The 25,276-nt window shown below is 36.8% G+C and overlaps 1 protein-coding gene across 8 annotated transcripts in view; it reads right to left on the reverse strand.

The window, feature by feature from the left end:
* Window positions 1–14,392: 14,392 nt before the first annotated feature.
* The window catches only part of CUL2 (cullin 2), a 155,109-nt gene continuing 144,225 nt past the window's right edge, over window positions 14,393–25,276 (reverse strand). For all 8 annotated transcript variants that reach the window (XM_053225516.1, XM_015063576.3, XM_027073807.2 and 5 more), the window contains 4 exons: window positions 19,624–19,826; window positions 17,767–17,868; window positions 16,316–16,432; window positions 14,393–15,291 (listed from right to left, as the gene is read on the reverse strand). In XM_053225516.1, the coding sequence (XP_053081491.1) occupies window positions 15,160–15,291; window positions 16,316–16,432; window positions 17,767–17,868; window positions 19,624–19,826 (554 nt within the window). In that variant the 3' untranslated portion in view covers window positions 14,393–15,159. The remainder of the gene's footprint in view (window positions 15,292–16,315; window positions 16,433–17,766; window positions 17,869–19,623; window positions 19,827–25,276) is intronic.

The following is a 25,276-nucleotide window of genomic DNA, read 5'->3' on the forward strand; positions in this document are numbered from 1 at the left end:
TTTCTTTTTGTTGTCTGACTGCTGTGGATAGAACTTCCAGTACTATGCTGAATAGCAGTGGTAAGAGTGGACATCCTTGTCTTGCTCCTAACCCTAGGGGAAAAGCTGTCAGTTTTTTCCCCATTAAGTATGATGTTGACTGTGGGTTTTTGATCTAAGGCCTTTGTTTGTTGAGGTGTGTTCCCTCTAATCCTACTTTGTTCAGGGTTTTTATCATGAGCGGATATTGTACTTTGTCAGATGCTTTTTCTGCATCAACTGAAATAATCATATGGTTCTTATCTTTTCTCTTGTTAATAAGATGTATCACATTGATTCATTTGTGAATATTGAACCACCCTTGCATTCCAGAAATAAATCCCACTTGATTGTGGTGAACAATTTCTTTTAATGTATGATTGGATATGGTATGTTAGCATTTTGTTGAGGATTTTTGCATCCATGTTCATCATAGATATTGGCCTGTGATCATCACAGATATTTATCTGTGATGTCTTTTCTGGTTTTGGTATCAGAGTGATACTGGCCTCATAGAAGTGTTTGGAATTTTTCTTTCTCTTCTATTTTTTGGAATACATTGAAAAGAATAAGTATTTTTTTCTTTAAAATGTTTGGTAGAGGAGTACTTGAATGGCTTAGTCAGTTGAGTGTTTGACTCTTGATTTTGGCTCAGGTCATGATCTCATTGTTCATAACATGGAGTCCCATGTCAGGACTGTCTCTCCCTTTCTCTCTGCCCTTCCCCCACTCAGGCTTTTTCTCTTAAAATAAATAAACATTTAAAAAAATAAACGTTTGGTAGAATTCACTTGTTAAGTTGTCTGGTCCTGGACTTTTGTGTTTTGGGAGTTTATTGATTACGGATTCAATTTCTTTACTGGCTAGGTCTGCTCAAATTTTCTATTTCTTTCTACTTCAGTTTTGGTAGGTTATATGTTTCCAGGAATTTATCCATTTCTTCTAGGTTGTTCAATTTGTTGGCATATAATTTTTCATAATATTCTCTTAAAATTCTCTTTTTTTTTGTGGTGTTGATTGTTATTCTCTTTCATTAGTGATTTTGTTTATTTGGCTTTTCCCTCTCCCCCCTGCCCTTTTTCTTTTCTTTTCTTTTCTTTCTTTCTTTCTTTCTTTCTTTCTTTCTTTCTTTCTTTCTCTGTCTCTTTCATCTTTCTTCCTTTCTTCCTTTCTTTCTTCCTTCCTTTCTCCCTCCCTCCCTCTCCCTTTCTTTCTTTCTTTCTTTCTGGTAAGTCCAGGTAGAGGTTGATCTTTCCAAAGAACCAGCTCCTGGCTTCATTGATCTTATCTATTGCTTTCTTTTGTTTTTAGTTCCTATATCATTTATTTCTGCTCTAATATTTATTATTTCATTCCTTGTGCTAGCTTGGGGTTTTGTTTGTGGTTCTTTTTCTAGCTCCTTTAGGTGTAAGATTAGGTTCTTTATTTGAGATATTTTTTGCTTCTTGAGGTAGGCCTGTATTGTATAAACTTTCCTCTTAGAACCACTTTTCCTGCATCCCTAAGATCTTGGATTATTGTATTTTTATTGTCATTTGCCTCCATGCAGTTTATTTATTCTTTAATTTCTTGATTGACCTGTTCTTTAGTATCATGTTATCTAATGTCCACATATTTGTGTTCTTTCCAGATTTCTTCTTGTGGCTGATCTCTAGTTTCATACCAGAGTTGTCAGAAAATATGCATGGTAAGACTTCGATCTTGAATTTGCTGAGGCTTGTTTTGTGGCCTAATATGTGATCTATCAGGAGAATGTTCCATGTACTTTGAAAAGAATGTGTATTTTGCTGTTTTAGGTTGGAATGTACTGAATATATCTGTTAAATCCATCTGGTCCAGTATGTCATTCATAGATACTGTTTCCTTATTGATTTTCTGTTTGGGTCACCTGTCCACTGGGGTAAGCCGGGTTTTAAAGTCCCCTATTTTTATTGTGTTACTATCAATTAGTTCTTTTTTTTTTAAATGTTTATTTATTTTTGAGACAGAGAGAGACAGAACATGAATGGGGGAAGAGCAGAGAGAGAGAGAGGGAGACACAGAGTCTGAAGCAGGCTCCAGGCTCTGAGCTGTCAGCACAGAGCGGACGTGGGGCTCGAACTCATGGACCATGAGATCGTGACCTGAGCCGAGGTCGGATGCTTAACCGACTGAGCCACCCAGGCGCCCCTCAATTAGTTCTTTTATGTTTATTATTAACTGTTTTATGTATATGGGTGTTCCCATGTCAGGCATATAAATATTTACAATTGTTATATCTTTTTGTCGGACTGTCCCCTTTATTATTATATAATGTCCTTCTTTGTCTCTTGCTGTAGTCTTTGTTTTAAAGTTCATTTTATCCAATATAAGTATTGCTACTCTGGCTTTCTTTTGACATTCATTTGTGTGATAAGTGTTTCTCCATCCTCTCATTTCAATTTGCAGGTGTCTTTAGGTATGAAATGAGTTTCTTGTAGGCAACATATAGATGGGTCTTGTTTTTTTGTTTTTTTATTAAAACCCATTCTGTCACCTTGTCTTTTGATTGGAGTGTTTAGTCCATCTACATTCAAAGTAATTATTGATATGTATTTTATTGTTATTTGTTTTGTGGTTGTTTTTGTAGTTTTTCTCTGATCCTTTATTTTCTTGCCTCTTTCATGGTTTACTGGCTTTCTTTAGTGATATACTTGGATTCCTTTCTTTTTATTCTTTGCATATTTATTACTGGTTTTTGATTTGTGGTTACCATTTGGTTTGTATATAACATCTTCTGTATATAGCAGTCTACATTAAGTTAATGGTCATATAAGTTTGAACCCATTCTTTACTCCACTGCCACTCCCCAACGTTTTAGGTATATTGTGTCATGTTTTACATCTTTTATTTTATGAATCCCTTGACTTTTTTACAGAAATATTTATTTTTACAGTTTCTGTGTTTTTTTTTTCCTTTCCATACTCACATTTATGGTCTTTCCTTTCCACTCAAGGAGTCCCCTTTAATATTTCTTGTAGAGCTGGTTTAGTGGTCATGAACTCCTTTAGATTTTGTTTGGGATACTCTTTTATCTCTTCTATTCTGAATGATAGCCTTGCTGGATAGTATTTTTGGCTGCAGATTTTTCCCTTTCAGCACTTTGAATATATCATGCCACTGTCTTGTGGACAGCAAGTTTCTGTTTAAAAAATTGCTGATAGCCTTATGGGGTTTCTCTGTTCTCTTTTCAATTGCTGCTTTTATTTTTTTTATCACTAATTTTTCCAAATTAATTAATATATGTTTTGGTGGGACCTCCTTGGTTTGATTTTTTGGGGGATCTCTGTGCCCCTTAGACCTGGATATCTGTTTCCTTCACTCAGTAGAGAAGTTTTCAGCTGTTATTTCTTCAAATAAATTTTCTGCTCCCTTTTCTCTCCCTTCTTATTCTAGGATCCCTATCATGTGAGTGTTGTTATGCTTGATGGAGTCACTGAGTTGCTTAAGTCTATTCTCATTTTCATAATTCTTTCTCTCATTTGCTAAGTTTGATTAATTTTCATTCCTGTCTTCCAGGTTATTCTTTTCTCTGTTTCCTCTAACCTATTTATTCTATCAAGTGTATTTTTAATTTCATTTATTGTGTCCTTCATATCTGATTCGTTCCTTTTTATTTCTTTGTTAAGGATATCACTGATGTTTCCTACCATTTCTCAAGTCCAGTGAGTATCTTTATGATCGTCACTTTCAATTCTTTATCATGCATATTACCTATATCCATTTTTGCTTAGGTCTCTTGCTATAGTTTGGTATTGTTCTTTCATTTGGAACATATGCCTCTGTCTCATTTTGTCTAACTCTCTGTGTCTTTTTCTCTGTGTTAGAAATGTTAGCTAAGTCTCCAGCTCATGAATGTCGTTATGCAGAAGAGGTCCTGTAGTGCCCTGCAGTGTCCCCTGTTCCCCAGGAGCTGGCACTTCGGGAAGTGTCTCTTATGTGTGTTTCATGTGCCCTGCTGTTGAGTCCTGGCTGCTTTTTCCTTCAGTCCACTCATCTTCAGAGCCTCTTTTTGCCTGTCCCTGACCAGGGTGGGGGTGGGGGGGTCATTTTAACAAGTTGTTCACTGGTCTGCTTGCTAAATGAGACCTGGTGCTGTTGCCACTGGAACGGAGGCCCCACAAAATTGCAGGTCAGGAATCCCATTGTTGGCAAAGTTTGCACCAGTCTTCTAAGGGAAGGGCCCCACAGTGACAGGACTGAGGCAAGTGTGACTAGGAAGGGTGAATCCAATGAAATGTAAGGGGGCAGAGCTTGGTATAAGAAAGTTTAGTAGCAAGTGTGGATATTGTGCTGGTTTCTGCATGTGGTTGTGTGTTTATACTGGGGAGTAGAGGAGGGAAATAGCACCGGTCAGCAACTTTGTTCCTAGAGGGGTCTTCTCATGATCTCTGCCTCTCCAGGACACACTCTGAGATGTGTAAATTACTCTCCCTCCACTATGGCCCAGGTATTTTGTTTGTTTTTCAAACTGCTGCTTCTACACTGTATCTCTACTGCTCTTTGTTGTAGTGTCTCTTCAAGGGCAGAACTTCATGTCCTAATGCCCTTGGGACTCTCCTAGAGCAAGTCCATCAACTTTTAAAATTCCAGGCTTTAAGTCCCACTAATTGTAAGAGCTCACAAAATTCAGCCCTTCTTGCTATCAAAGCCAAATGTTATGGGGATTCATCTTCCTTGTGAAGGCTTCCCAGTATGACAATCTGTTTTTGCCCTTCACTGCGACTCTCTCTTCCTCCTGACCACAGATGGCCACGGTCCATTTTGCCCCAAAACAACATCTCTGCCCTTCCTACCTTCTTCTATGTGGCCTTTTCTCTACCTTTAGTTGTGGAGGTTGTTCTGCCAGTCTTTGGGCCAGTTTTGGGGTTATTTACACTGATGTGAGTGGTATCTAGTTGCATCCATGGGATGAGGTGAGCTTAGGGTCTTCCTACTCCACCATCTTCCTTAATAACATCTTTTATCAACTCTATACTTTCCTGATGGTGTCCATTGACAGAAAAAAAGTTTTAAATTTTGTTGAGATCCAATTTATTTTTTCATTGGTTGCTTATACTTTAAAAATATTTTTTTATGGTTTATTTATTTATTTTGAGAGAGAGAGAGAGATAGTGAGCATGAGTAGGGGAGAGGCAGAAGACAGAATCCCAACCAGGCTCCACTTTGTCAGCATGGAGCACAATGTGGGGCCTGAACTCACAAACCATGAGATCATGGCCTGAGCTGAAGTCAGACACTTAACTGACTGAGCCACTCAAGTGCTCCTTTTGGTTGCTTATGCTTTTGGTGTCCTATCTAAAAAAAAACTAAACCAAATTGTTGCTTAATCCAAGATCATAAAAATTTACACGTTTTTCTTAAGAGTTTTATATTTTAAGTTCATACATTTAGGTCTTTCATCCATTTTGAGTTAATTTTGTATATCGTATGAGGTAGGAGACCAAATTCATTCATCTGCATATGGATATCCAGTTCTCCTAACACTGCTTGTTTGGAAGACTATTATTTCCCTGTTGAAGAATCTTGGCACCCTTGTCAAAAATCAATTGATCATAAAATGTAAGAGTTTCTCTGGTCTAATTTTCCATTCCACTAGTGGTTACCATCCTACACCTAATACAGATAAATAAATATTTACTACTATATATAAAAACGGAAACACAGTACAAACTACTTCCTTCCACCAAGGCGTTCCTTTCCCTCACTAATAAGATGAAAACTTGAGAATGCTTTAAGTACCCTATTGCCCCTTGACCCAGATTGGACCCAGTGGGCCATGGCTCTGATCAGATGGTTTGGTGCTTCTAGTTTCCAGCTATTATCAGAGCTTTGCTTATAGAATTGTTTCTGTTTCAAGATCCTTATTTAGCATTTTTGTGATCCATTCCTAGTCACTCTATCATCTTACTGTATATTGCACTACACACACACACACACACACACACACCAGTTGCCATGATAACATGACAAAATGCTGCCACTCTGGTTGGAGGGACAAAACTTCACGTCCCCAAATAGTAAAAACTCATCCTAATACTAGAATGTCTACATTTCTTACAAAGAATGCCCCTATTTGCCAGAACTCAAACCACCAGAGGAAGGTAAAGATCTCTAGGAGAGCACTGTGGGAAATGTTTGTATCCCCAATCCTTGCTTCCTCCCAGTGTCCCTGCCTTTTCCTAATAGTCTCCTGGGCTGATCCTCCCACTTCCAGAACCATTCAGATTGTCTCCTTCCAAACAGAGCTCAAGATTTGTGACCTTACTCCCTCAAGGCAGATAGAAAGGTGGCTTGCTGGGTTCAACTGGTGGAAAAGCAGAGGCACTCCGAAATGTGGGAGCCCTTCCAAAAAACCAGTTTGCACAATAAACAGGAACTTGGACTTCTTAAATACAGAGGAGTCTCTAATAGAGAAAGTTTAGACACTGAGGTAAGTTGTTTTTGGTCAGAAATTTTTCCAGACTCCTCAATTCACAGTGGCATAGAAACCTTTAACCCTGCTTCAGTTCTAGAAAAGCACAGTTTTGGTTGCTCAAGCAGTTTCAGCCTGGTGTCAAGAAAAAAATGCCCTCAGTCCTCTTCTGAGGAAGAAAAACCAAACAACAACAAAACAACAAACAAAACACGTAGCTTTTGCTGTCTCTCATGTAAGCAATCCCTCGAGAGATTCTAGAGGTTCCTTGCATTTGGCTCACAAAGGGAAAACCCAGACCATTTATACTCTAACCTGGAGAACTGGAAGTGTCTCCTGGGGTATTTCTGCTGCACATGAAAGACAAAGCTATTTCATTTAAGCCAAAAACATAAGGAAGGGGATTTTTCAGTGTGAGAGGTTTAACTATTTGATTGTTAAGGCCAACCTAACTCTATGCATTAATTCTGGGAACTACCATCTCCAGGTCCCCAGTACATACACTCAACTGTCTGTCCTCCTTGTTTGGAATCAGAGTATAAGAGAAATAATTTTCCCTGGTAATCTTGTTAGAATGTGTCAGGCCAGCTTGATTATCACCCCCGTAACTTGCAGTCTCTCCAAGACTATACCTCTTTTGCAGGTATAGTCCCATTCCAGCCTCCAGACCAAATCCCTGCAGTAGAAAAGGTATATAGTCCAGACTGCTAGTTCAGGGTTGTCTGGTGTCCATTTCTGATGAGTGAACTTCTTCCTATCTCTGAGACCTTTAGGCTCCACTTGGGTTAACTGAAGTTTTGCCTTGCTTCTTGTACTTAGACTTCTGTTATGAAAATGCTGGGCCTTGGCTTGCACATTCCAGGCTCTAGAGCTGGGCCCTAGCTCTAGAGAGCTAGAGAGCTGGGCCCTAGCTGACATCTGCTAACTCCTTTGCTGATGCAGCTTCTCTTTGTCCATATGAATCAGTGTCCCTTGCCTCTAGTCATGCTGATATGCTTATCTGCAGCCTGCTTCTTGATACATAAACCTGCTAATCTGCTGGATTACTGTCATTGTCCCTGATGCAACCCATCTGCCAGATTCCAAATATGCTCTGAACACACAGCCAACAAGTAGAATGTGAAAGAGATGAGTAAAGAAAACTCCAAGGTTTGGCCTGAGAAACCAGGAGTTGCCATCAACGGAGATGGGCAAGCAAGCTATATGTAGAACATGTCTGAGGTTGCTGGAGGAAGAATAGAAGTTGTTTTGGATACGTTAACATAGAGATATTCATTATCAATCCAGCTATGGAGATGGAGTTGGTCATTGGACATACACCTCTGGAATGTGGGAGAGAGGCCTGGACTGGATATTACTATTTTGGATGTCATTGGTATGTATAGAGCATTTAAGCCATTGCACTGGGTGAGATCACTAAAAGGTTGATGTAGACAGAAAAAGTCTAAAAACTGAAGCAAGAGACACTCCTACATTAGAGATTGAGGAGGAGAGGAAGAATCAACAAAGAAGGCTGCTTCTTGGAAAACCGATTGCCTTTTTTTCAGCAAATAATTAGTAAACATAACTATAGATGCATGCTAGGATCTAACCAGAGTTTTTCCTCTTTGTGAGTTTTTTTTTACAGTGTGTGCCTCACTTTACATGCAAATAGGATGCTACATACTCAGCATTGGCCAAGGCCTTTTTGTGTAGTTCTGACCATGGACTTGGGTTTGCTAAGTCTTCCTCATTTTCTCCTGGTTTATGTGGGATCAGTAATATGCATTTTCATGAAGATGTAGCAGAGGCAGAAGTGAAGACATGTCCAGAGAGCAGTGCAGTTTATAGGCTCACATCAGATAGAATACAAGGTTTAAGAACAACCTTCTATCCAAATATACTAACCAATCATACCTGTGGGTGAGCATCTGGCTTTTTGTGTATGTATTCTTTATCTGGTAAATGGTGATTCTTTGGGAAATATTTTCTCTTTTTAAGGAAAAATTGGAAAATTTCGTGTTTAGTTGGCTTTTCTATGGAAGTGTAATCTCCTAATTAAAACGTAAACTATTTAAAATATTAAAAGCCCCCCGAAAATTTTTAAACAAACCCATTTAAAAAACACATAAAAGGAACTATATTAATTTTCTTGGGCAGCCATAACCAAGCACCATAAACTTGGTGGCTTAAAACAACAAAATATATTCTCTCACAATTCTGGAGGCTAGAAGTCCAAAACCAAGGTGTTGGTGCTCTGCCTCTTCCCTGTTTCTGGTGGTTCCCAGCCATCCCTGGTGTTCTTGGCTTCTTGCTGCACTATTCCAATCTCTGTCTTCACATGGCCTTCTCTCCTGTGTGTGTCCAAATTTCCATTTTCTTAGAAGGACACCAGTCACTGTATTAGGGCCCACACGAACCTAGTATGACCTCATCTTAACTTGATTACAACTGCAAAGACCCTATTGCCAAATAAGGTCACATTCACAGATTCTGGGTGGATATGAATTGGGGGAAGGGGACACTTTCCAACCCAGTAGAGTAAGAGTGAACTTATTCCATATGTAACTAAATACAAGTTATTGTATCATTGTCATAAAAATAAAAAACACATGCACGCCCATCCCAAAACAAAGAAGCTAACAAAGTAAACACTTACAGAAGAGGACTTGCCCTAATTCTGAGTTATCACACCTCAGTGTGTGCCTCTAGTGTATTTTCAGAAACCATAGCACTCTACTACTGTGTTCCACTGGGTCCCAGGAGATTCCTTAGTTCACCACTTGCTTGCCCTTTTATGAGTCATCCATGCTGGGTTTGACAGTCTACTAGGGACAAAAATGAGTAAGGTAGCTGTCTGGTTCTTCCCTTCTTTTATCTCTGCTTCACAGAGAATCCCAGATCAGTTGCCTCCAGCATTTCCACTTGGTCTCAGAGCTTTGGATCTAATCAGAATGGATTTAAATTACTGGGCCAGCAGTGAGCCTGCCTGATTTTTCCAGAGCCAGGCTTGACCTCCTAACTGGGCAATCTCCTAAGGAATGCAAACCGGCTCCCTCCATTCAGACCTGGGTCAATGTCAGTGAAAGCATAAAAAAGAAAGCAAAAAAGTTGGGGTGTTGGGCTATGGACACTTCTTCCTTACTCTGAGTACCACTCTTTCCTGTACTGTGGAGCAGTGGACAGGGCAGTCCCAACCCGGGTCAAGCACATAACTTACAAGTGGAGAGTGACTTCTTCTTATACCACATATTTCCAATTTACCACATGGCTGAAGATCTTCACCTTGGCTGTCAAAACTTAGAAATAATTATTTTAAAACACACAATCTAAACAAGGCATCTCAGATGTTTACCTCATAGCATAGCACTGATTTGAATTTTGTTGCTCCAGCACATTTAGTGTTCAACTAAAACAGCTTTGTTTTTTCTATTCAGCATTCAACTTTTCCTTTAAGGTCAGAGTACGTCTGCTGCATCAGTGGCCTCCTTGGGTCAAATGTTAGGTACGATGTATTCGCTAAGCCAGTCAATTCCTACTAAAAGTAGATCTTTGCTTACATCTGTATCTTCTTCCCTAGGAGACAAACTAATAGGTAAAAATGCACTCACTTTAAAAGTTGGGGCTCTCAGCAGATGACTGAGTGCTGTGCTAGGGGTAGTCTCACGAGCTACCTAACCCAGGCTGCTTATAAAGGTCATAGAAAGTTCTTCAAGGAAAGTATCAATCTGGCCAACCCCCTAACTTTACCTGCTCCCAGGATTGCTAACTTCAACACAAGCTATAATTCTTTGACTACTGTAACTATAAATAGTAAGCTACTAAAAATGGAGGAAAAGAAAACAATAAACAAAAATAGAAAAGCCCTTTATGTTCTTTTCCACAAGTTGGTTCCCAAAAGTTCCTTCTTTTTTGCTGAAAAATGATATAGTTAAGCTTGTCAGAAGAATGCAAAACACAGATCTCTCCCTCAAGGGCAGTGTGTAACCAGTAGCTGACAAAGATTTCTGAATATTAGAAATAATCATATGGCAGATTAACTTCTGGCTCAATTTCTCTACTTTAATGTGTCTTGCCTCAAAGTGGGATAACAAAGACCACCCACTTAAGCACAAAGACAAATCTTAGAACGTGTATAAACGACTATTCTCATGCTTTTCCATTCTTGTTTTTGTGATTCAAAATGTAATACGTTTTTGTGATTCAAAATGTAATACATTTGTGTGGTAATAAATGTTTCTCTTTGATCACATTTAACCTGGACATTGTTAATTCATGGCACAGAGTCAAAGAAATGAGAATGGATCAAAAAGCCTCTAGGTAATAGTTTCTAAGATTCAGGAGAGGAGCACCTACGCAGTAGTTTCAGACCTGTATAGCCAACGGCCTGTTACATTAGGTTATCTCAAAAGCACATCAGATGCAAGGTGTTATAACCAAGCTCATTATGTTCCTCTTCGTCTTCCAAAGTTCTCCTAACTCACTGAATCAATAGGCCATCTTTGACTCACCCCTTTCCTCCCTCATTCACCCTATCCCAACCCATTAAGATGTGTTATCAAATTAACCCATTATTAAGATGTTAATTTTATCTACTTTATCACTCTGGAGATGGCTGCTGTCACCACCGTAACTGCTCACCTCACCAGTCTCCTAAGTATCCACACTATTTGCCTTCAGCCCTCTAGAGTCTATTCTTCACATTAATGCAGGTTACCCGTTTTCCACTGAAATTTGCAAACAGGATTTTGAAATAGTTTGCAAACACCAAAGAACAAATTGAAATATGTACACTATAAAGCATAATGAAATGAATATTCATACACCTACCACCCAAGGAAAAAAAATATATATATATGCACAAATGTAACTCCCCTGTGTAAAATCCACATCATTCATTCAGAGATGTTTTGATTCTTAGGTTGTAGCTGGTGCTTCTTACTTCAGGATCTTTGCTGTTACTGGTTAGAATATGCTCTCCCTGTCTCATTTCCTGCCCTTCTAACCTCTCTTATGCAACCCTTCTCAAAGTACCCAAGGCTTTCCTTCATAAGCATGTACACTTGAAATGGCGTATTTATGACTGATTGTTACAAGTCTAAAAGTTCCATGTTGGCACAGACTATATCTTTTTTGCTTCACTTCAGCAGTTGTACTCACATAATACCCTGGCACCAGTAAATGTTTGTTAGATGATGAAAGGTGAATTGGCTGAACTATGGATGGAGAGCAGGGGAAGGAAAAATCCTTAGAATTTACTGTGTCGTATAGTCACTACATATAAAAATGACTTCTCCCCATCAGTGAATCCTACCTTTAATGAAGTCTAGCCCTTGAGGTTGTATGTCTCACAAAAGGATTGCCTCACTTAATTGCTTCAGCTTTAGATATGCTTCATGAACTTCAACCAGTGGACCTCTCCATATTTTTCTACTCATTTAGCTACAGTCTATGTACAACTGCCCTTAGGCCTAGTATTTTAAAAGTTCATATATTTACTTTGACCTTGCTCAACTAAGAATGTGTACTAGGAACCAAAGATTAAGAGCTCAATAAATTATCCACTGCTACTATAACTCAAAAAATTTTAACCGAACACAGGTTTGCATTAAGTATATGTATATTAAGGATATATATATACACTCGAAATAGATATTCTATAGCTGTACATGTGAAGGTAAAATATTAAATTCACAAGTACCTTCCGCCATGAATCAGCTATGAGCAAAGTTGTTTAACATGTATATTTAGATCTTAAATATCTTAGGAAACTGAAATATGAAGTGTTTAAAAAAAGTTTTTTTAATGTTTATTTATTTTTGAGTGGGGGAGGGCAGAGAAAGAGAGAGAGACACAGAATCCAAAGCAGGCTCCAGGCTCTGAGCTGTCAGCACAGAGCCTGACGCGGGGCTCAAACTTGTGAGATCATGCCCTGAGCTGAAGTCAGACACTCAACTGACTGAGCCACCCAGGCATCCCAAATATGAAGTGTTTATTCTCACAAATCACCTAGAAACAAATTTTTGCTCTGAAAAGTCAGGAAAAACTATTCTTTACGTAGAAAATGAAGTTACTTCTATCTTACAGGCTATTTTATATATATATATATATATATAGAGAGAGAGAGAGAGAGAGAGAGAGAGAGAGAGAAAGAAAGAGAGAGACTGTATTTATTAGGTCCACAATTTTGACTAGGATTTAAATTCAGGTTCTGCGGTCCCTGACAATGACTCCTGGAAAACTCTTCATTTGGTTTCCTCTTCTATGAGAGAGGAGCATTGCCTGGTTAACAGGATTATCGGAAGGTCAAACAAAATAACATATGAGGAAGCACCAGTCACAGTCTGTACTCAATAAAAGTTAAAAAAATTAACAGAACTTTATAGCATTGTAGCATATACAGGTTATAAAATCCTATAAAGGTAGTATGTTATAAATAAAGCAAAGCACAAACCCCAGAGTATATCTTTGTTTATATTAACGCAAACGGTCATAAAATCTTAGACTAAACCCCCAGAATAAAACTACAGCAGCAATTAAAATAATCTGGTTTCAAAGAGAAGGACAGAACGTGAACAAAAGCAGCATGCTGTCTGGCTGGAAAATGTATCACTGACTCACACATTAACTACCTCAGTATTAATAATAATTTTTTAAGAACTTCTGAAAGTTTTGCTCACATTATTTTTGTTTTCCAAGATAAAGCACAGAGAACCCTTTCTTCTCCTTCCGCTTCTTCCCCTTTTGTAGCTTTGGCCTCCTCTGCCCACAAGCACTAGGTACCGTACACAGGGCCTGTCAGGTTAGTGCTCTGGGCTGTGCGCTAGGCTCGTAATGATTTCAAGTGCCTGACCTAACTTGACAAGACTGCAGCCTTCCCTTCATTCTCCTCAGCAGAAGGTCTGTGCTAGAATTCATTCTGAAAGCTGCTCCCTCTTGGATGGTGACTTGGTTAAGTGTATCTGGCCTCTTCCTCCTCATGCGTGAGTATATCTTTACTGTTTCCTTTCTGGTAAAATGAGAAAAAGATGTGAAGAAAACTCTTGGCAGTCACTTCTGTAGACCTCAGCACAAGTATTTTGTCCATTTTTCAATATAATATATTTTCTTGACAATTTAGATACCAAGACTTAATTTAACATTTATAAATATTTAAGAAAAAAGGAGTCAATTTGGAAACTTTATCAACAAGTTATCAAAACAAGGTTTGTTTTTTGACAGTGAATGTACAATATTGTATGGTTTGCCATTACGTCCTCTCTAGAAAGAAAGGTAAAATGAGAGATACAGTTTATACGTAAGTCGTTATAAGCTTAGATTTTTCCAACACTTAAAGAGACATGAGTCAGAAAAAGTGCAATCGAACAAACCAACTGCAGAAGCCATTTTTGCAACAAGACCACATATTAGATGATATTAAGTAATTATTTTTTGTTAGGTGTAATAATGTCATTAAAGTTGTGTTTTTGTTGTTTTTAAAAAAGATCTTATCTGTCAGAGATACAAACTAAAGTACTGTAAGTAAAATGATTCACATGGGATACCCTTTAAAATATTCCAGCTTATAGATGGGTAATAAATATAATAGACTGGAGTAGTCTAATACTGCTGTTAACATAAATAATAAACAAAATAGTGGAATTTCATGTCTATAATAAGTGGCATCCGGTGTAATGCACCATACAGACAAAAAAAAAAGGTATTTAGGTTACGCATTGCTAAGCACACCTATGACTTATGAGAGTGAATTTAGTATCAAAATGTATAGGGGTGTAAGGGTAATACACAGGTAAGAGAATGGAAGGAATACACTGGTATCACAGGATCTCCTATAACTCAGAGAAAGGTAGAAGGAGAGGTAAGACAGCTGGGTATTTGTCTACATTAGAATTAATGTATTATGAAAATAAAAGACAACTTCTGGATGAGAAACGCTTTCTATCCAGACTTGAGGCCACCACATATTCTCCTCATCCTTTATTTCTGCGGTGTAAGCATATCACCAGAAACTCTTGATAGAATTAAATCCTCAACATTCAAAATGCTCATATCCAATGTAGTTCCAGTCCATAAAAATAAAACATTCTTTATGTTGAATGCATTTTTATGCATTCAAGAACAATAATCTACACATTTTTCATGTAGGACTTAAGTAGGAGTAAAAAGCGAGTTAAACCATTCAGATAAAAATGCAACTAAAGCTTCATTAGCTGCTTTGATGACTCATGAACATTTATATTTATACTATTATGTGTGATGCTCCATCCACATAAAAAAGGCATTCTATTTCTTTATTTTTTTTATTTGACAAGCAGCAATATCATGTTTGTCATTTTAATGTAGATACAATTATTAGGTTATCTGTCATATTACAATATTTAAGTTTTTTATTTTATGTCCTTTAAGATACATTAAAAAAAAAAAACACATCAACTGCAAACGTGAAGGGGAGAAAAAGCATGGTACCCAACCAAATTTCCACATTTCAGCAATACTTCACTCATTCTTTTAATAAAGTTTTAAGAAATGTCATAATGACATGAGCTTGAAATATCTCTAGGCATTTTCTCTGACGCTCATGACGTGGCACTGGTGATGTTGTAAACAGCAGAAAAACAGGGGCTGCCAAATGACCAAATTATGGAGGCACAGGCCTGCTTTTTCCCACAGGAACACACCAAATGGTGATGGCAATGATCTTCTCACACCCACACTAGAGGAGAGCGACATCACGCTACGTAACTGTATTCATCTGCTGACGCTTGGCTGCGTTCGATGTACTGTTTGTCTATCAGAACTTCAATACACTTCTTAATCATGCTGATACTAGGATTAAACCTAGCTCTTGACTGGCTAATCACCTGTTGGAGAGAGACATTGATGTGTCAAACTACTGCTAATCAGTCAGTTATAAATCATTACTAACTAATCGGCTATGATGTGCTTCCAATGCATTGAGTGAGGTTCCATCAAATAGACCTAATCCATACGGGAAAAGTATGCTTAAAGTAATTATGAATTATATTAATTAAACTGAGTAAAATCATCCTAAATGCATGGGTATGATACATCAAACAAGTGAATGCCATGAACAGTATTAAACTGTTTTAGCTCAGAGGGCATTACACAAGGAGAGAGGGAACAATTTAAATCAATTTTGATGACAAAAAATTTTTATGTAAAATAGGGGAAAAGCCTAATGTTTATGTTGTGAAGGAATTAAAATGCAAAACACAGATATAGCAAAATCTAATAATTTTCACACATAACAAAATTAAACTATACACTAATCTATCTAAATACACGTACACATGCTCCAACTTCCATTTCACCCTTGCCAAACTTTCAAGTCCTTGCTGAACTAACACTTTCTCCAGAAACCTTCCCCCCAAATCCCCTAAGTCAATGCTTCCGTGTACATTCTCACAGTACTGTATCTCTTTCTCAGTGCATGTTAATGGAATTTTATATTTTTTGCTTGCATACTACTTCAGTCATGTATTTCTTCCCTATTAGACGGTCAGGAACCATATCTTGTGTTGCTCTGCACCGCATCCCTAATGACGTGCATAACATTCTATCACATGGTAGACACTCCTATATTTATGGAATGAATGAATACTTGATACAGTCAATTTCCTTCAATAACTGGACAGGAGGTTCAATATACTGGTGAACTTAGCTCTCTAAATCTAAGCCAAGGGAAATCTGAACTTAATACTGAAATTATAAGTGAGTACTGTTCTCATTAAGTAATGAGACATTTCTTTATGCTATTTGGGAATCATATTATTTCTGTATCATGTTTACAAAGAAACATTCCTAATCCATACATTGATAATACCCTTTGCCCCAAAAAGCCTTGAGGATTTCCCAGCCTTTTACCTCTTGAATAAGGGCATTATGCCGAAGTACTTTTCGTGCTTTCATGATACGAACTATAGCAGCTTGGAGATACATTTTCCGGTCCTCATCTACAGCACTTCTAGTCTGCTCCATTTCCTGTTTCACAGGGGGGAAAAAAGAGCAAATGAGACACTAGTCACTGAACCTTTCATAATTCATTCTATCAATGAGTTTAAGTAAATTTCCAATCAATACTGAGCATCAAATTATGTAGTTAACATGTGCCCATTACCACATAACCATTACCAAAGGAATATCTACAGTGAGTTATTTATAATTTCTTGGGTTAAAGTTGGAAGGTTATTAAAAAAATTAACACTACTGTAAAATGTATTTAATGTAAATAAGCAATAAAGGAGAATTTAAATGATTTTCAGATTTTCAATAATTTTCAAATTTCTGTCCTGTCGGGGAGTACAGACTATATACCACATATATGCTTTTAGATGCTTCAGTAACTGTGCATACTGGCCTCAAGGAGAAGAGCTGTGAAAGATTCTATTTGGCTCAAGCAGAGAAGCAGGGAAGGATGGGCCACAAAGGGCCTATCTCCACACAGCTCAAGGAAACACAGTAGAGTGAGGCATAGAAGCAGGCAATGCCACAATAGGGCTCTCATAACAGCTTTTAAAAGACAAAATACAGGGGTGCCTGGGTGGCTCAGTCGGCTGGGGGGCCGACTTCGGCTCAGGTCATGATCTCGCGGTCCGTGGGTTCGAGCCCCGCATCGGGCTCTGTGCTGACAGCTCAGAGCCTGGAGCCTGTTTCAGATTCTGTGTCTCCCTCTCTCTGACCCTCCCCCATTCATGCTCTGTCTCTCTCTGTCTCAAAAATAAATAAACGTTAAAAAAAAAAAAAAGACAAAATACAACCCACATATTATAAATTATTATTCAATAGCCTAGAGAAAAATGAGATCTCAAACATTTTTGTGTTGAAATTTAGTCATAGTTAACTAACATCTGTCTCCCACGGGGGAATAAGTTCTTGGAGAGGGCTCGACATCCTATCTTTTAACTGGACATGGGGCAGGATGCAAAGTTAGAAACATTTTCAACTTCTCTTTGAAAGAAACGTGTTATAAAGCTTTTCTTTATTTTCCAAATGAAAAATGTGAGAGATTATATCACTAGTCAAGGTAGGAATTTTTGTGAAGAATGCAAAGCAATGCTCCACATTTTGTCTAAAAGCAAATGTGACAATACTACAATATCCTTTTCCTTAAATACCCATTATATTACTATTTTTATAATCTAAGATACTGGCAGCGGGTTTGTTTGTTTGTAAGGTTAGTAAATGCAGAGAATAAACCAGAAAAAAATGCATCACATTATTACTTTTGATGTGCAAAGTTTTGCATTCTCTCAGTTACACTTGTGAAGTCCAATGCTTAAATATTTCCAAGAGAAACAACATTAAAAAGCACTTACCTGTGGGGTGTCTTTCTGCATCGATGTAGTAATTTTAAATTTTGTTCTTTTACTGCTAAAGTTCATATTTAATGAAAATGAAGATTCTGCATCAATGTCTTCCTATAATTAAAAATAATTCATTCATATTTATCAAAATTAAAATCATTAAATAGGAGTTGCTGCAAATAATATGCCTTAAAATGAAATGGCCAAGCAAAGAAGACTCAACTCTCATCATTTTACATTACAAAGATTATTTAAGAGAAAAGTAACTGTCTTCTGTCAAAGAAAGCAAAAAACAATTCTTTTCTAGTTTTACACTTGAATTTTAATCTGTTTAACATTTAGAAATAAGCTATTTTATGGCCCAACTATTATGTATATTACCACTAGATAAAGGGTCAAAGCTCATTGGCTTAAACAGAATTTAACATTTTAATTTTTATGACCTACTGTCACCCCATTTTGAAAAAGTGAACAACCAATGGTCTTGTGCTGCAGTAACAAAATATCGATGATAAATAACTGGACTACAGAAGCAACTGGTTTCCCGTGGCACACGTGACTCTGGTGTGGTTCTGATGAAGTTCACCCTCCAATTCATGTTTTATTCACTCTGCCAGAAGCAAGTGGCCTTTTCTCAAGTGAAAGTTGTCAAACCAATTTTTATAATCACAACTTCTCTGTCAGGCTTAAGAAAGCCACTCATGTCCTATAGTGAGTTTTCTCCATCAGCAGGATCAAAAAGCACTTGGCAAATGAACCATCTTCAATAATAACCTAAGAAGTTCTGCTAAGGAATGGCATTCATAATTAAAATTTAATGTGCGAATAAGCAATCTGTATTTATTTTGAACACTCCTGGGCAGCAAAAATAATACATTTTAGAAAACTATACAACTTCTTAAGCACTTAATTTAGCTAAAAATTTATACTTAAAATTTTGTTTTAAGTTTAAAAATTCATGCTTAAATTATAACTAATTGCATTAATTAAAATCTTAATATTAAGAATTTAATATTTTGTTAAGATTCTGAAGTCAGAAAAATTAATCATTTCTCAGTATTAAGAAAAGCTTTATTTGACTTTCAGAATACATGCTATTTAAAGCTGCTCAATCATAGGCTACAAAATATCATCGGATTAAATGAACTGATGAGAGAAACTGTAGGCTATTAAGTTCACCAAAACAAAAATGAAACACAATTTATGAGAATTTTTTCTTATAGGCACAATTTGAAATAGGACTCTTAACTCATATCTGCTTTTTAAACAACGATTTAAGTGTCTAAAATATACTGTAACAACAACAAAAACTTGTTATTAGGAAAAAAAGCTATAAAGAAAAGAAGTAGATTACTGGCTTGTTCTTCTTGTGACAGATATTACAAATATATGGTGGTTATTAGTTGAGTCCTGGAATGAGGGAACAGGAGAGTGAGAGCATTTGGAATGGTTACACAAACTAAACATGCACACAAATAAACATCAATAGATGGTCATTTCTTATTACAGAATCATGTAATTAAATATCAACTAAACACATGGAAAAAAAAAACAAACAGAAAGATTTACAATATGCTACTGTTTTTAACCTCAATTAACCAGAATCTACTCAGTGGCAATTCTTACACAATTTTCAGGAAACTGTCACAGTGTAGGACAAATAAAATCAAACTGTAAAGGGCACACAGTCACCAACTTCTCTGTGACTGCACAAGCTCACAGCTGTAAGGAGCCTACAGTAATGCAGCTGGCTCCGCACTCAAGTGTGTTCCAAAGTACAAAGGACATTGCCAATTATAACCTTACTTGAAAAACTGCAAACATCTCATGAAAAAGCTGTAATGTTTATAATGCTTAAATTCTCCATACCTTTTCTGAATCATGGTTAATCATTTTCACATCAAGTAATGATTTGATTGTTTTTGTCAGTTCCTTTTCATTCATTTGAGTGCTGTCTTGAAGCTCTTTATAGCTGACAGTTTCACTGTTGTTAAAGGCAAGAAGAACTGCCATTTGGTATGTTGTAACCATGGCTACATATGGTTTGCCCAAATAGTTCATTTTAACTTCACCTACAATTAAAACAAAATTGTAACAATAAACTGATCATCAAAGAAACATTTCAAAATTACTTGAGTAATTGTTTATTTCAGCTACTTTCTCCTGAAAGAATGAGCCAAGGACTTATCAAATTGTTATAAAGCCATTCTTGCCAGCAATGTAATCATTTTGTTTGTTTGGGGGGTGGAGGGAGGGCTGTTAGTTTTGAGTAGGCAGTATAAATCACAATTAAACTAAAATACCTCTACCAGCAGGTAACAATGTCTCTAAAAGTTAATAGGAAAGCTAAGACTTAGGCATGAAAAAAAGCAGTAACAGGAGGTGAGGGTAGGAGGAGAAATGGACAAAAGGAGAGAATGACAGCCTGCTACCAGTAACTGCCTCAGGGGTGTCTATCTGGCAAGGTTCAAGCACACGGGAGATGCTTCTCCTGTGGCTCTAACCTGCAGTTTCTGCCAAAATTTAACAATGCTATTTTGTCTCATAAACAAACATTTTTCTTCTCAGTAACTTTCTAAGGGCAAACAAATGGGAAAAGAGACAAAAAGATACATTATTTTGATGAAATAGTTGATAGAATAAACAAGTTCTAGATACTACACTACTCTGGAAAGCTATAAAGGATACAGCTGGTATCCTTTAGGTTTAGGCTCACTTAGGTTTAGGCTCACTGAAGTTCTGCAACACCCCAGGGAGGCAGTGCACTGAAAAGTTTATAATAAACTGTATGACAAACATGTATGCACTCTATAACATGTAAAGTTAACGCAGGTCAACCAACAATTTCCTTTAGGACATAAAGCATAAAGCTGTGGTTTAGTGGCTGTATTTCTCTCTGTCTCTTACACACCCTGAATTATTCGACTATTAATGGATTATAAACTAAACCATTACAAGATCTGGTTTTAAAGCTCTACATTATACTCAAGGAGGCTATATTTCACATGAACTTACCCCAGAGGCTACATTCTCCCTGTGAGTGGTAATTAGGATCTCTGATCAAGATGTTGTGCTTATTTATTCATTATGTAATTAAAAAATTTAAAGGATATCAAGTCAATTCTGCCACTGATTATCATGCAGATGCCTATTCCAATTTTTATTGTGCTTCAACCTATTTCAAAAATAACTGTTATTCAGATATTTAGAAACACCTGAAGAAAAATATGCCTTATCTCTGAATTTTCATGAAAGGAGGGCTTAACAGAGTTTAAGTAAAAAGTTAACATTAGGAGTGTCCTGCCAACAATCAGTACCAAAAATACTTTAAGGACTCTCACCTCAACATTTAAATTTGGGAAATATGGTGAGAAGCAAGATATCACATAAACTGTACATAATTTGTATAATGACTGTTTCAATCATGTCAGAAACAAGTACGAAGTAATGCATCAAACATGCAGATGATGAAGTGGGACCTCAGGCGACACTTTATGGATGCTATAACACGCTGCCATGGGTTTGGACACAGAATGCATCTCCTGCCATACCAAGCAGTCTTTCATCACCACCAGAACCCAAGGAACATTAAGAGACAATGCAAGGAAAGGGTCAATGTAAATAAAGGGTCAATGTAGCATTTATTATTAAGTTCATTCTGCAACATTTAATAAGAGGAAAACTAGTTTTGTAATACTTTTTTTTTTCCCCTGCTATTTTTTAGTTGTCAGCATTAGGGGCACATGGGCCTCTTGCCACCTTTTCAGTACCACTGAAAAGTACCACAGTACTCATTAGCTCACAGAAGAAAAAAAATGGGAAAAGCGTAGAGGGAATATGTGGGGCAGGGTAGGAAATCCCAAATTTGGACGATTCATTTAATTACTGCCATAAACAGAAACAGAAGATACAAACGAGGTCATTTTACCTACAGAACAGGCTGGCAAACTTGATGAAACTTCAAACTAGAACAAAACATTCTGATACGCACATACTTTGAAAAAATAAGCCAACCATAACTCAAGAGGTATTTAAAACTACAGGAAGTTAACGAGTGGGCAGAACTCTCTTAATAGTTTCATCCAAGTTACTTTCCCATTACCTGTCGGCTCCTTAGTCTCTAAGGGAAAGCTTTTCTTTACAGAAGAATGTCAGCTACTAAATGCTGAATGAGTGATAGAGTATCGCCAATTTGCAATCAGTAATGAAATAACTGATTCAAGCCATGATCATCCGTGGGTGCCAAAACCATTAGATAGAGCTGTTCCTGAAAAAGGGTATTCATATGGGACCTAGGTATCTCCCCTCAGATCACCTGTTAATTGAAAAGGGAAAAGAGTATCTTTACAATGAAGCTATCTGGTGGTCACCACCTTAACCAGGTGTCCAACATTAGAGTCTCTAATAGTGGGATAACCTGATATTATAAGCCTTCTGGTGCATTATGAAGTATATAGAGCTGCCTAAGAAGTATTCTTGCCGACAATATAATTTGAATAGAATCAAACTTTTGAACCTAATTTCAGAAATACTAATTTACAGAAAGTATAGGGAATAGAAAACAAATCAAATACATCACAATAATGTGACAAATCCAAAACACTGTCTGGTCTTTTCAAAAAAGTACATCAAGAGGGCTAAAGGGGGTTAAGGAAGAGGTGGTAGGGAAAGGAAGTAGGAAGACACAATAACCAAATGCAATCAGTGACCTCTGATTACATTAAAACAGGCATTAAGGTCTCTTTGGGGACAACCAAGGAAATATAAATATGGACTGGACATTAGGTAATATTAAAATCCCTCACAATTTTAACTGTCAAAGTATTTGAAATCAATAATGAAAGAGAATTCAGTCAAGGATAGGATCATTACCTTTTAAGGTATGTGCAATATGGTGGGATTTTGATTTTGGCAAATTTGCCAGATTAGATTTTGGCAAATAATCAATACTTATATGACTTATAGTTCATTAATTGCTTATATAATCTAATTATATGTATTATTTATGTATTATCTACACAGCTATGTATTAACCAATGAAGTGTTACTTCCCTTGAATTTATTTCTCAACTTATCTCTCAGCAGCTGACTTGGGATTCCTATAAAATCTTGATGTGCCATAAATAAAATTTATTTATATCCAGTGTAAGTTTCTAGGTTCTGTATTTGTCATTTCTTCATCTAGTTGTTCTCTCAGAATAATTCTACCCAGTGTCCTAGTCATAAATCCAATGGAATTTTTATCTTTCTCTCATTCAGTATCTCTGTCACACCTGATAGCATAGATTGCTTACTTCTTAAAATTCTTACCTCTGTTGGTAATATGCTCTCAACATTCTTCTTTGCCTATCTTGGCTAAGTCCTATTCATCCTTGAAAACCAAGTTTAGATGTTATTTACTCAGAAGGTTTCCTTCACCAGGAGCTATTTGCTACCACCAATCTATGGGAAACTAAAACCCTGGGCTCACCTATTACAACATTCAAAACATTTACCATAATTATTTACTTGTCTATCCTCCCATTAGATGTGAGCTTTTTGAGGGCTGAGGCTCTGTATTTTATCTGTACTTGGCATACAGAAGTACTTGGGACAAAGATGTTCTCTGGGTTATAAATGAAATTTTCAAAGTGAAAGATGAGGGAATAGGCTCAGAGAAGTTAAGTAATTTGCTCAAGGTTATAGACTTAATAGGCTAATAACCTGACATCTCCTGATTCTAAGTTTCTCCAAATATCACTTTATACCCCATCTCCAACCATTTGTAAAGACTCTTGGATTACAATACAAATAATACCTGGAATAATGTACAAATGGATTAGGAAAGAATAATTTTGATTATATGTAAAGGTATGAGTAATAGGGGTTCTCAAGAAACAAAACTCTTAGTCTAGAATGAGAGCCAATGTTTTAAAGGAGCCCTGGAACCTTATGACAAATGTGGGAACCACAGAACAAGCATCTTAAAGACAGATGGTGTTTGACAACTTTTGCTAATGAGTAAATGAATAAATGAGAAACAAAACCAAAATAAAATTTACCCAATAGTTTCACTGATAGATCACAGGTATTTTCAGTGCTTTCAGTGATTCAAAACAAAAACGAATTTACAAGATTAACAATCTTTTCCAAGGAATAAACTATTTGACTCTAATGAAGACACATATACACAACATTGAAACAAGACAAAAACAAACAAATGAGCTCCAAAAATCTGGTTATCATGGACCAGCTTTGGAATTCTGTATGTTCAAAACCAGAAAAGGAATGTTGTTCTCTTTCCTATCTAGGTGTCATCAGTAACAGTTTTCAGGTCAAATTCCAAGAGCAAAAACTACGTCGTTTTTTTCTTTATTTCTATTACAATTAAGTTGCTGAACACCAAAAAAGTGAGCCCCTCATTAAAATACTTTAGGAGGTTGATTACTGCTGAGGTAATGAGAAAAACAAAGAGAGTTTAAACTCCCCAAGACAGATATTCATGGATATCAAAAATAAATTAAATTCAAGTACATTAAGATATATTAGTTCTTTTAGTTATCTAAAACACTGGTTGAGCATGTTTTTTCTTAAAACCCATTATATTTACTAAATGAGAATAGAAAAAATTCATAACAGATGTAAAATTAAAGGTCAAGTACAAATTGACCACTTATTAAATATCATTTCTGGGGCGCCTGGGTGGCTCAGTCAGTTAAGCATCTGACTTCGGCTCAGGTCATGATCTCATGGTTTGTGAGTTTTGAGTCCTGCTTCGGACTCTGTGCTGACAGCTTGGAGCCTGGAGCCTGCTTCGGATTCTGTGTCTCCCTCTCTCTCTGCCCCTCCCCTACTCACGCTCAGCCTCTCTCAAAAATAACTAACGTTAAAAAAATTTTTTTTTAATCATTTATTTCACAAACTGCTGAAAAAATGTAGATGTCCAACTTGTTCAATAAAGTTAAACTTGTGTAAGTATGTTTTATCGTGTACTGATTATGTACTAATATGTATTACTAACAATGAGACATCATATTCCAAATATAAATTAGTCAAATAAATGGTAAGAGAAATTTTTCTTAAGTGAGTGAATAGAATTTCCTAATAAAGGTTATGGCACCTGATTGATCAAATTTTCTTATACCATTTCTAAGAGATAGACCCTTAACAGAGATACCTTTTCCTTCTTATAGAAAGAGAAAGTTGACTCAATGAACTTTTCAAAGCAGAGCTTTAGCAAAAGTAGAGAAATTTTTGAGTGTTTGCTTTGGCTAACATCTTCAGGCAACTCAGAGCAACTGCACACAGTCTACAGTCATTCAGTTATGAATCCTACTGTCAAATAAGTGGACCCCACTGTTCCAGAAAGAAGCAAAGGACCAGATTCTGACTTAACTTTTCTAAAATTAAAAACTACTGGAAATTAATTGGGACACTCTGGAAAAAGTATTTACTATTGCAGTTCACTATAGCACCAAAAAGAAAAATCAAATGCTTGGATCTCCTTATGATCCTATAATGTTTAATGAAATTTCTGAGGACA

The sequence above is a fragment of the Acinonyx jubatus genome, chromosome B4 (assembly GCF_027475565.1).
Source record: "Acinonyx jubatus isolate Ajub_Pintada_27869175 chromosome B4, VMU_Ajub_asm_v1.0, whole genome shotgun sequence".
In the NCBI taxonomy this organism is placed as follows: Eukaryota; Metazoa; Chordata; class Mammalia; order Carnivora; family Felidae; genus Acinonyx; species Acinonyx jubatus.